This window comes from Triticum dicoccoides, chromosome 3B (assembly GCF_002162155.2).
Source record: "Triticum dicoccoides isolate Atlit2015 ecotype Zavitan chromosome 3B, WEW_v2.0, whole genome shotgun sequence".
Classification (NCBI taxonomy): Eukaryota; Viridiplantae; Streptophyta; class Magnoliopsida; order Poales; family Poaceae; genus Triticum; species Triticum dicoccoides.
In genome coordinates, this window is record NC_041385.1 from 52,523,452 (window position 1) to 52,534,341 (window position 10,890).

Genomic DNA, 10,890 nt, shown 5'->3' on the forward strand with positions numbered 1-10,890 from the left:
ACTATATATAGAAGTAGTTTGTAGTAAGTGCTTCTTTATTTATTTATAGTAAGTGCTACGTTATTTATTTATAGTAAGTGCTACTTTATTTTTAGTAAGTACTACTTTATTTATTTATAGTAAGTGCTTAGTAGTTGAACTAGATAGTTAATTTAATTAATAAAACTACTTTATTTAACTATATATAGAAGTAGTTTGTAGTAAGTGCTACTTTATTTATTTATAGTAAGTGCTACTTTATTTATTTATAGTAAGTGCTACTTTGTTTTTAGTAAGTACTACTTTATTTATTTATAGTAAGTGCTTAGTAGTTGAACTAGATAGTTGATTTAATTAGTAAAACTACTTTATTTAACTATATATAGAAGTACGTAGTTCCCGCATCGACGTCGGCGATGCCTATCCCGCATCCTCGTCGTCGTCGACTCGGCGGTGGAGGCCTGCTTGATCAGGGCCATGTTCGGGACTGGGCTCCGCCGGGCTGGTATTGGGAGGTGCTATCTTCTGGGGGACGTAGGTTGGTGAGGAGGCAGCCCGTTGTTGACCCGATCCTTGTTTGGTGGCGGTCGCGTGGGCCAGTAACGGTGCCGAGGCTTCCGGACACCGCGGAGGTGGTACGTCACCGTGTCAGCGAGGAGGACGAGCACGTCCGTCGCTACATGGTTGCGTTGGAGGGCAGGTTCGACAATACCTGGCAGGTTCTTTAGGGATCTCAATGGAGCTATGATCCTGTGATCGTTTCTTATCTTTGGGTGTCCACCGCCCGCGACGATACCCGTCGGGCGCTACGGTTCTAGCTGTATTAATTAGCGATGCTATATGTATGATAGTATTCGAGGAGTATTCGACGATGTACGGACACAAGAGATGATGTACTTTTGGTTATAATTGAATGCATACTAATTTGAATACTACTTTATTTTACGATTTGGTTTTGCTTATTGAATGCAAATATTGGAAAAGTACTCCTACTTTGAATGCTAAAATTGAAGAGCACTCTATGCAGAAATCTAGGAGCCCCCTCCATCATCCACGCCGTCGTGGGGGTAGCTTATACGTTATTCCCGTGTGCTAGACAATTTGTTGTAATAATGCACTCGGGAATGAAAGGAGGAGCTACGTACCATCACCGATAGTCAACCCGTGATTAATAATAATGATCTAATTTAGGTTTTTTAGTACATATATTTAATATTTGAATTATGAACTTAGGCCGAAAATGTCGTACTCGGACGATGAAAACCGCCCGGGGGAGTGCGACTGGTGCCACGACGACCGAGGTATGTGCGACAGGTTCATTGAGCTGGACAAAGATCAGCGCTTCAGCATTAAGCTCGAGGAGACCTTCGATGTTCATACGGTATGCAACGACGACAATAGGTTTTTTTTGTAATTAAGCACGACTTCAACTATTTTAACGTGTATTTTTCATCTTTTCCAATTCGACTAGCTTATCCCATGCTTTGCAAGACGCTATGTCTTGGAGAGGATGGGTTTTGAAGACCATGAAAGTATGAAAACCAAAAAAATTATCATAAGTACCCATAATGGTGTGGATTTTCAAGTAAAGCTGTACAATGCTCAGAGTGTAACCCATTTTGGTTGCAAAAACTGGGAAGCACTTTGCAAGATGTATGGTTTTGATGAGGGTATGCTTGTCACCATGGATCTTGGTGATCCTACAATCGCGCAAGAGAGACCTTCGATTTTCGTCCTTGTGGATACACCTCCAATTCTTCCCCCATGTGAGCTTAACATAGTTATTAAGTAATTTATATTATTTATTTCAAAATAGTTGACAACTTATTTCCATTGACAGTTTATTTTCATTCTTCAAAGAATGTGCGGAAGATGATAGACAGAACCTACTACACCGAAGGCTCCGGATTAACTTATCAGGAGAAAAATCATTTGGTCGCATTTTGTACTGATCTTGAGAATTACAATATCTACAATCAAACTCCTCAACATTATGGTCAATATGTGCCACTAGTGCACGTGTTGAACTACGGTAACTACCATAGAGATACCCTGGTAAGATTTTTTACTATTACGACATCCATGCATCTTTTTGCACACTTCTAAAACTAGTACATCATTGCTAACTACGAAGTTATTACTATGTTTTTCAACAGATAATCCCGAATGATTGTGTGCCTCATCTGATGTATACGCACGGTAGCCTTCATGTTTTGAACATACAACCGGGTCTTCCTACAAATCTGAACTGTCCATACCGGGTTTCTAAAAGAAGTGGAGATATAACAATCAAAGAATGAAAAAAATGTATGGACAGTCGTAAGGAGCTTCTTGAAAGCAAAAAGTAGCGAAGGGCAAGAATTGGAGACAGGATGATCGCCATTCTTCATAATGGAGAGTCAGGGTCTATATTATTTTATGCTATTTTACCTTAAGGGTGTTTAGGTCCTACCTGATACTGATGATCATGTGCTAAGAACAATTATGTAGGGTTGGGTTCGATGACTATGAGGATGATGATCGTATGACTTATTATTAATAACGAGTAGAAGTTGTATGATGATGCATGATTAGTAGGACTTGTTATTATATATGATGATGTATGATGCGAGCATGCATGATTTATTATATCAGCGGGTGAAATGAACATATATAGCAGCAGCGTTGGTAAACCAACAACGAAGATATAAGAGAGGACACTTCTCTCTATTAGCTAGCTAATAACAACCTAAAAATAACCCCCAAAACCCCTAAAGCAGTCACTTTTCTAAAAAAAACATGGATTTTTGGTCCCGGTTGGTGCCACCAACCGGGACCAAAGGCCCCCTTACTGGGCTCGGTGCACAGGGTCACGTGGAGGCACATTGGTCCCGGTAAGTGTTTGAACCGGAACTAATGGGTGGATGTATTAATAACGACCCATTAGTCCCGGTTCATGAACCGGAACTAAAGGCCCTTACAAACCGGGACTGTTAGGTGTTTTTTTACTAGTGTCCATTCCCTTCCCTCCCTTGGGAGAGGGAGAGAAGGTGAGGGGTAGGAGGAGGCCGCCGGCGGTGTCGCCATGGCCGGGCAGGGCTCCTCCCGCCTGCCCACGACAGGAGGTGGCGGGGGCGGCAGCGACGGGCGGCGGCGTTTGAGGGAGGGGATCGGCGGCGGCTGCGAGGGCGAAGGATGTGGTGTGGCTTCGCTCGAGGGCAAAGGCTTCACTCGCTCGTCGCTCGAGGGCAACGTCTGGCTAATTTTCGTAGCTTAACCGTGGTAGATTTTTTTAGGACGATTTTCTATCGATGAACCGTAGTGTTTCACAACAGGCCTCGTGGTAACATACCCTTTTTTTTTGTCGGTCTTGAGGGCAGAAGGGGGAATCGCTGGTTTGTGGGAGGTGGGATTGATGACGAAAATTAACCGTCTTTGGTGGGACGAAAATTGATCGGCGGAGACTACCAACTGCTCCATTAAAAATAGAGACTAGTAATAATCGAAAGCAATCGATCCCAAACATGTACGGAACTGCAGTTCAACGGAGATCATCATCGTATCAGTGGGTATATATGTACTTGCACGTACCTTGGTGAGACGGTGGTGCTCTGAGGACTTGATAGCGGAGTCGATGCCGTAGAGGAGCTGGACGTTAAAGGTGGCGGTGCTGAGGGAGTCGGCGGCGGCGCGGAGGGAGTCGAGTGCGGCGGCGGAGGCACTACTGGAGCCATGCTCGGCGCGGACGGTGTCCATCGCAGCTTTCATTAGGGCGGTCTTGGCGGCGTCGATGCATGGAGGAGGACGACCTCCACCTGGTCGCCGGCACCGGCAAGGCCGCTGGACGGAGCAGCGCGGAGGAGGCTCGGCGGAGGATGGGAAGGGAGGAGGCCCGGCGGGCGGCTGCGAGGAGGGCCATGGCGCGGCGTACGCGCGCGTTGCAGACTCGAAGCCGTGAAGAAGGTTTCGGGGCTTTCGTTCTCGACCTACGTACGTATATCTTTCTTCTTGCTACTTCGTTCCAGAATATGACCATGTACTTTTGCTTCTTGAAGAAGTAGGACCGTATTGCAGCTAGTTTCCTATTACGTTTCTGTTTACAAATTGCATTGCAGCAAAATTAAACAGTTCCATGAGAAACCTCTGAAATACGTTATGAAATTCTTGTAACAGAACAAATTTCCTTGTGCTCCGCGTCTTCGTCATTTTATTGCTATATTCAGATTGCAGATACTTCTTTTTTAGGGTAGATTGCAGATACTTTGATGGGAAAACAATGGTCAGCACAATGTCTTTTGTCGCATAAAACATCATCTACAATTCCAACAGTGAACATTGCGATGGAGCCCCGGCGTCAATCCCAGCGGCCCAGGGTTTTGGCTACCGAATCCCAAACAATCTTGTGGGCCACCGAGATTTTTTGTTACCACGGTAACCGGCAAATACTGAGTGGCACTACTAGAATCGCCGTTTTTGTCGAGTTTGAAAGAAACTCGGCAGAGCACATATTAAACTCGGTGAAATCTTTATCGAGTGCCAAACTCGGTGCAGCGCACTCGGCTTTGCTGAGTTTTTTTTCCGCACTTGTTCTAAGATAACCGTGCCGAGTTCTATGTAGACGTCATTGCCGATTTTTTTTACCTATGAACTTGGCTATCTTTGTCTTTGCCAAGTTCCTGATAAAAGGAACTCGGCAAACACCCCGCCTCTAAGCAAAGTTGCCAATTCCAGCAGTGTTAAGTGCTTCATATGAAATTTCCAAAATGTGTCTCCCATTTCTGTTTTTCAGCTTCCAATGCATAATACACTTGAGAACAGATACACTTGAGAATTAACGAGTAAGTTAGAAGTAAGCAAAGCAAACATAGTGAATAAACAAACGCTAATTAACATGGTTTTAACTCTATGTAGGTCTAGCCTTAATGCCACCAAAATCATAGTTACAAAAATGGATCTTAAACACACGGATAAAAGAACACTTCTTGCGGAAGAGGAAATTATAGGAGTCTTGATCATGCTGCCCTACGATATTCACTAGATGAAGATCAATCTTTCTTGATGAAATCCGACAGCTTGTTTAGCCACAAGTGTTGCGTGCGGGGTCCGCTGCCCCTCTTGTACTCATGCAACAGTTTGGCCATTGTTGGCGTGATGCCGCGTAGTTCCAGATACTTGTAGAATGACTTTTGCAGATTCTTATCTAGCTTACTGCACCAGATCCGCAAATGAGGAGCATTTAATAAATGTGTTGGTGATATAAAAATCGAAGCAAATGTTCAACCAGGCATTTTTTTTTGAAAAAACCAATGAATTAAGTTAGGTTTAGACTTAATACTTACTCGAAACCATTATGCGATTCAAGCTGCCCCGTCATCTTCATGGAATCGATGGTGATATAATCGGCATACGCAGAGCAGGAAAATAGAAGGTCCGAGCCATTGCTCTTGGAGACGCTGACATTTAGGTGGATACTACCGTTATCATGGTAGAGTAAGTTGTACGTGTAAGCCCGAATTTCAATCTGCTCACCCTCATAAGTTCTTCTAAGAGTAATTGCAAAGGTACTGCTGCTACTGCCCAACTTATTTTCACCTACTATTTTGAAGGGCAAGAAACCCTCGGCCTCCTGCATCTGCTTTAAGACGGGAAAAAAATTGATCCCACTCAGTTTCTCATGCATGATTAGTTACTACACTAATAATCGAAAGTAATCGATCTCAAACATGGAACTGCAGTTCAGCACGGACAAGAAGAAGGAACGGAGATCATCATCGCAATCAGTGAAGAGATCGATCCGCCTATGTACGTACCTTGGTGGGACGGGTGGATGACTTGATCGTGGAGTCGATGTCGCGGACGAGATGGTCGTCAAAGGTGGAAGCGCCGAGGGAGTCAGCCGCGGCGCGCAGGGAGTACAGTGCGGCGGCGGAGGCGGAGGAGCCGGTCTCGGCGTCGATGGAGTCCAACGCGGCTTTGAGCAAGGCGATCTTGGCGCTGTCGAAGAAGGAGGATGAGCAAGGCGACCTTGGCGTCAAAGGAGACGCAGCGGGGCGAAGCAGTGCACAGGAGGCGCGGAGGAGGAGAAGGGAGGAGGCCCGGCGGGCGGCGGCGAGGATGGCCATGGCGCGACAGCTGCGGACTCGAAGCCGTGGACAAGGTTTCTCCTCGATCTACGTATATGTATATCTCTCTTCCTACTTCCAGAATTTAAGAAGACGTTGGGGTTTAGGTTGTCGGAGGGAGGTGGTTAGGCCCACCTGTCAGGCAGCTCCGAACCTGAAAGCTTCGAGCTAGTTTTCTCTTCCTTTTCTGTTTGCAAATTGCAACGCAGTAATCTCCTGAAATCCATGAAAAAGCTTGGAAATATATTATCAAATTCTTGTGCTAGACATAACAAATTTCCTTTGTAATATTTTTTGCGAGAACCTCGTAATTTCTTTAGGACACCAATAACCACCTGACGTTCTGTAGGAGAGGGACTGGAATTGAACGGACTCATTCGATTAGGATGGCGGAGGGGGCCAATGCAAATAACGCAGTAATCTTCCAAAATTAAACAGTTCCACGAAAAACCCCAGAGGTATATGATGAAATTCTTGTGCTGGACTTGACAAAATTTCTTCGTATTTTTGTAACGGGGATGAATTACTACGTTGTCACGGATGTTCTGCCTGCTCGTCATGTTCATCATCTGATAGCTGCTCATTTGCCTCTACTATTCAAATTGCGGCCAACACAATGTGTTCTGGCATGTACAACATCGTCTACAATTCCACCACAATTGTGGCACCATGGCAAAAAACCATCACTTTACAAAACGTGATAGAATGCACCACACCAAAAAACTGATGGTGGAAAAACAGACACAGTAAATGCTAAGGGCATTGCTGACCTCACTAATCGGCCAAGCCCATCCGTCAGGCTGAGTTGGAAAAAAAATGTGCCACATAGACACCCTGTAAAAACACAGAGGATGAACGCAACACAGGAGACAGCCCGATCCAGGGCTGTCAGGTGACATGGAGCTTGCACCGCCACCCCCTGGATCGCCACCTTTGTAGGAGTGTCGCAGCGCCGCCACCCCCGGTATCGTCTTCACAGCCGGTCTCACATACAGGGCTGTCGAGGGCACCAGTGTGCTCGCATCTACAACAAGTGGGAGATTGACGCGACATCGAGCTCCCTCGAATCCAGTGCGTGGGCGATGTTCTTTGATGAGGGAGCAGAGCTCTAACCCGAGGGCGCGCTCTGGTCGGCGGCGTAGAGCAGGGCAACTAGCTGCGGGAATTCGCTGCACGCGTGTTCCTCATCCACCAGCGGCGTAGAGTCGGAGACTGGCGGGCCAGCGCCAGCAGTGCAGGCGAGGCTGTCGTTGAGCATATGGCATGGTCGGCTACTTGGCAGAGATGCGCACGGGCATGGCGAAGACAGAAGCGCGTGCACATGGAGTTTCCAGCGTCCACAGCGAGAGGGAGCCAGTTGCTAGTGCTCTCTCTTGATGCACATAAGGTCCACTATCAATTTTTCGATGCGGTGCATTCTGCAACATTTTGTAAAGTGATGGTTTTTTGCTAATGAGGACATAATTGCGATGGTTCTCTGCATTTTATTTAGAACTACAAGAGTTAATTGAGTTGTTTAGTAACTATCCGGTATGAAAACTGAAAATCATTTATAATATTTGAACGACCTTTTCCACTTCATAAGATATCACTAAACACTATAGGAGTTATTGAGTTATACAGAAGAAGTTATCAGGCATGAAAACTGAAATATTTAGTTGCCATACTAATTGTAGCATAGGTAGCTTGGTAACTATTTCGTTGCTGGTGGATAGTCTTCCAGATTTAAACAGTGCCATGAGAAACCACCATGTGCGCCACACACGGTAATAGCTACTTTGCCGCTTGAAGCTTAATGGAATGTTCAGGTGGGCTGGTTTAGCCCCCGGTGACCTTTCATACAAAACATCGTCTACTGTTCCATGAAACATCCAGACAAACAGTAGATAGAGTAGTGAATAAAATCATATAATGGTTATATTTACTAATTAAGAACTAAACATCCCATTCCAAAAATAAAAATAATTGAAGAACTAAACTGATGCTTCAGCCAGGAAGCAGGTGCACGCTGGGGACTGAGAACACACTGGGCATATATATAGCACATCCATAGAGATAAAGAAGCACCACCAAAAATAGGAAAATTGTTTCTACTTAGTCGCCAAAAATGTTGTTACAATAAAAATGATCCAGATATCCACTCGTATAGAGGATGTCACGCAGAGCTCACGAAAAAGAAAGTGCAAACAAACTGTTGTCTTATGCCGAGGATGGATCATTCATGGATGGTCTTAATTTTTCCTGACGAAATGCCGCAGCTTGGCCAACCAGACTTGATAATGTTGCCATTCCTTGCTGATTATGTACTTGTGCAGCAACTTTATGTTGTTTGGAGTGATCCCGCGGACCTCCAGGTACTTGTGGAGTCCCTCCTGAAGGTTCTTATCCAGATCACTGCACACAACATGGTATGAGCAATTAATAACCAGAGATAAATCAATGCCGAAGGTAGCGAAGTCCAAAGGATCTGCCTACCTGAAATCAGGACCCTCATCATTATTATCTCCTTCCTCAGCTCCTGATGGTCGCTGCCTCACAGACACGGTATCGATGGTGATCTCGTCATGATAGGCGTCACAGGCAAATTTCATGCTTGAGCCATCAGGCTTCGACACAGTGACCATGAGAGGGAGGCTGTGTTCTATTTTTTTGCAAATAGGGAGGTTGTATTCTTCTGTACGGTTCTTAGCTTCATCCTCCGAAGATGATGATGACTCATCTGAAGACGAGGACTCGTCCGAAGATGATGAGGTCTCGTTGTCTGAAGAGGATGAGGTTTCGTCTGAATACCATGAAGAGTCTTCTGAAGATGATGAGGTCTCGTTGTCTGAAGATGATGAGGTTTCGTCTGAAGATGATGATGACGAGTTTGAGGATTCCTGCAGATCGTCGTCCTCCTCATCACTGGCAAGTCTGGGAATGGAAACCAACACCTCAATCTTCTCACCCTTTAAACATCTTGTAAGAGTAACGTCAGTCCTGGTAAGCTCCTCGATTTTGCTGATTTCGAAAGGAAACTCACTCGGAATCTCCTCAGCCTGTTTTAAGATGAAAAAGAAAACATGGTACCAACAATGACAATTGCTCCGAAAACTAACATGAAAGTTGTTCGCAGCAGATTTAGATGTAATATAAAAATCAGAACAAAGAGATAGCTTGTGCAAAATGTAGACAACATTAACTACAGCTACATTACCTTACAATGGTGAAGGCACAAAACCGAACATCTCCAAACAAAAACAACTGCGTCTCACAAAAACTTTCCCATCTTTCCCTAGTACTCCCTCTGTCCCAAAATTCTTGTCTTAGATTTGTCTAGATACGTTCTTGTCTTAGATTTGTACGGATGTATCTAGACAAATCTAAGACAAGAATTTTGGGACAGAGGGAGTACATCATCAAAGAAACGTTTTTGTTTGTATAGGATTGCAGAGCACAAACACAGGACGTGCAAACACAATCACACACCCCAGCCAAATTAGGGCAACAACTAATTAAAGGCAGGACAGCAGGAGAATCAAAAGCCAAAAGTAGGTCAATCTCTACCGAGTTCAGGAGCAGCAACACAGAAATCTATGGATACTAAAGCAGTGATAGCAGAACTAGCTAGCTAGTCGTAGATTGGCGAACTGGAAGCGTGGTATCGATCGGCGGAAGTACGCGCACGTACCAGGTTGCCGTTGTAGGAGTGCATCGCGGAGTTGATTATGCGGAGGAGCTCGCCGTCGTGCGTGGCGGCGCGGAGTGAGTCGGCCTTGGCACGGAAGCTGACGGCCTCGGCTCGGTAGGATGCGGCTTCGGCGCGGCAGGAGGCGGCCTCGGCGCGGAGGGAGCGGATCGAGGAGGTGGAGGATGAATAAGACCTGCGGCTGATCGACGAGAACGGCGCGGCGGCGGCCTTGGGGCGTAGCTGGGCAGAGGCGCGCCTGGCGGCAGCGGTGAGGAGGGCCATGGCGTGAAGCTACAGTGGGGAAGGGTTTTGGTGGTTTTCGTTAATACGATTGAGCATTACGCCAGGTAAGCGTAACGTGTTTGATTCAACCATTGTACTTCTTGAAGAAGAAGAAAAGGATTTTATAACTTTTTTCTTCTCTTTTCGTTCTGTTAAAAAATGCAGTGTAAGATTTCTTCATAAGTTATAACTGTATAGATTATGATTGCACGATGTATTGCTCTTCGTGCATAGGCACGTATATATGATGTACGAAGGTGGGCCACAGACCTCAACTATACAAGGAACTAGGAGGCGGGCCCAATACATAATATGCACATAACACATATACTCAACACCCCCCGCAGTCGAAGCGGCACTGTGGCTGACGCAAAGACTGGACCGGAACTCCTCAAATGACGCCGTAGGCAAGCCCTTAATTGTTGGGAAGTAGGGACGTGTAAAACACGAATATGGCCAAGGGCCACCTGTTCCCGAACAAAATGAATATCCAACTCAATATGCTTGGTCCGTCGATGATGCACTGGGTTAGCGAAGAGGTAGACCCCCGAGACGTTGTCGCAGTAGACCATCGTGGCACGGTCAACAGGGCAAGAGAGCTCTTGAAGCAGCTGGCGAAGCCACGAACACTCGGCGACGGCGTTGGCCACCGCACGATACTCAGCGTTAGCACTGGAATGAGAGACCGCAGGCTGCCGCTTGGACGACCACGAGATAAGTAAGGGTCCAAGTAGACACAATAGCCCGAAGTGGAGCGACGAGTGTTAGGGCAGCCCGTCCAGTCTGCATCGGAGAGGCGGTGAGGACGGTGTGGGCGGAGGAGTGAAGCGTGACCCCAAGATCCATAGTGCCACAGAT

The 10,890-nt window shown here is 45.9% G+C and overlaps 1 protein-coding gene across 1 annotated transcript; it reads right to left on the minus strand.

Annotated features, from left to right (window-relative positions):
- Window positions 1–8,096: 8,096 nt before the first annotated feature.
- LOC119279237 (uncharacterized protein At2g39795, mitochondrial-like) lies at window positions 8,097–10,032 on the minus strand. Its single transcript, XM_037560552.1, has 3 exons — window positions 9,751–10,032; window positions 8,556–9,118; window positions 8,097–8,474 (listed from the first exon to the last, which is right to left on the minus strand). The coding sequence occupies exons 1-3, from the start codon at window positions 10,030–10,032 to the stop codon at window positions 8,312–8,314; spliced, it is 1,008 nt and encodes a 335-aa protein (XP_037416449.1). The 3' UTR covers window positions 8,097–8,311.
- Between the last annotated feature and the right edge of the window lie 858 nt (window positions 10,033–10,890).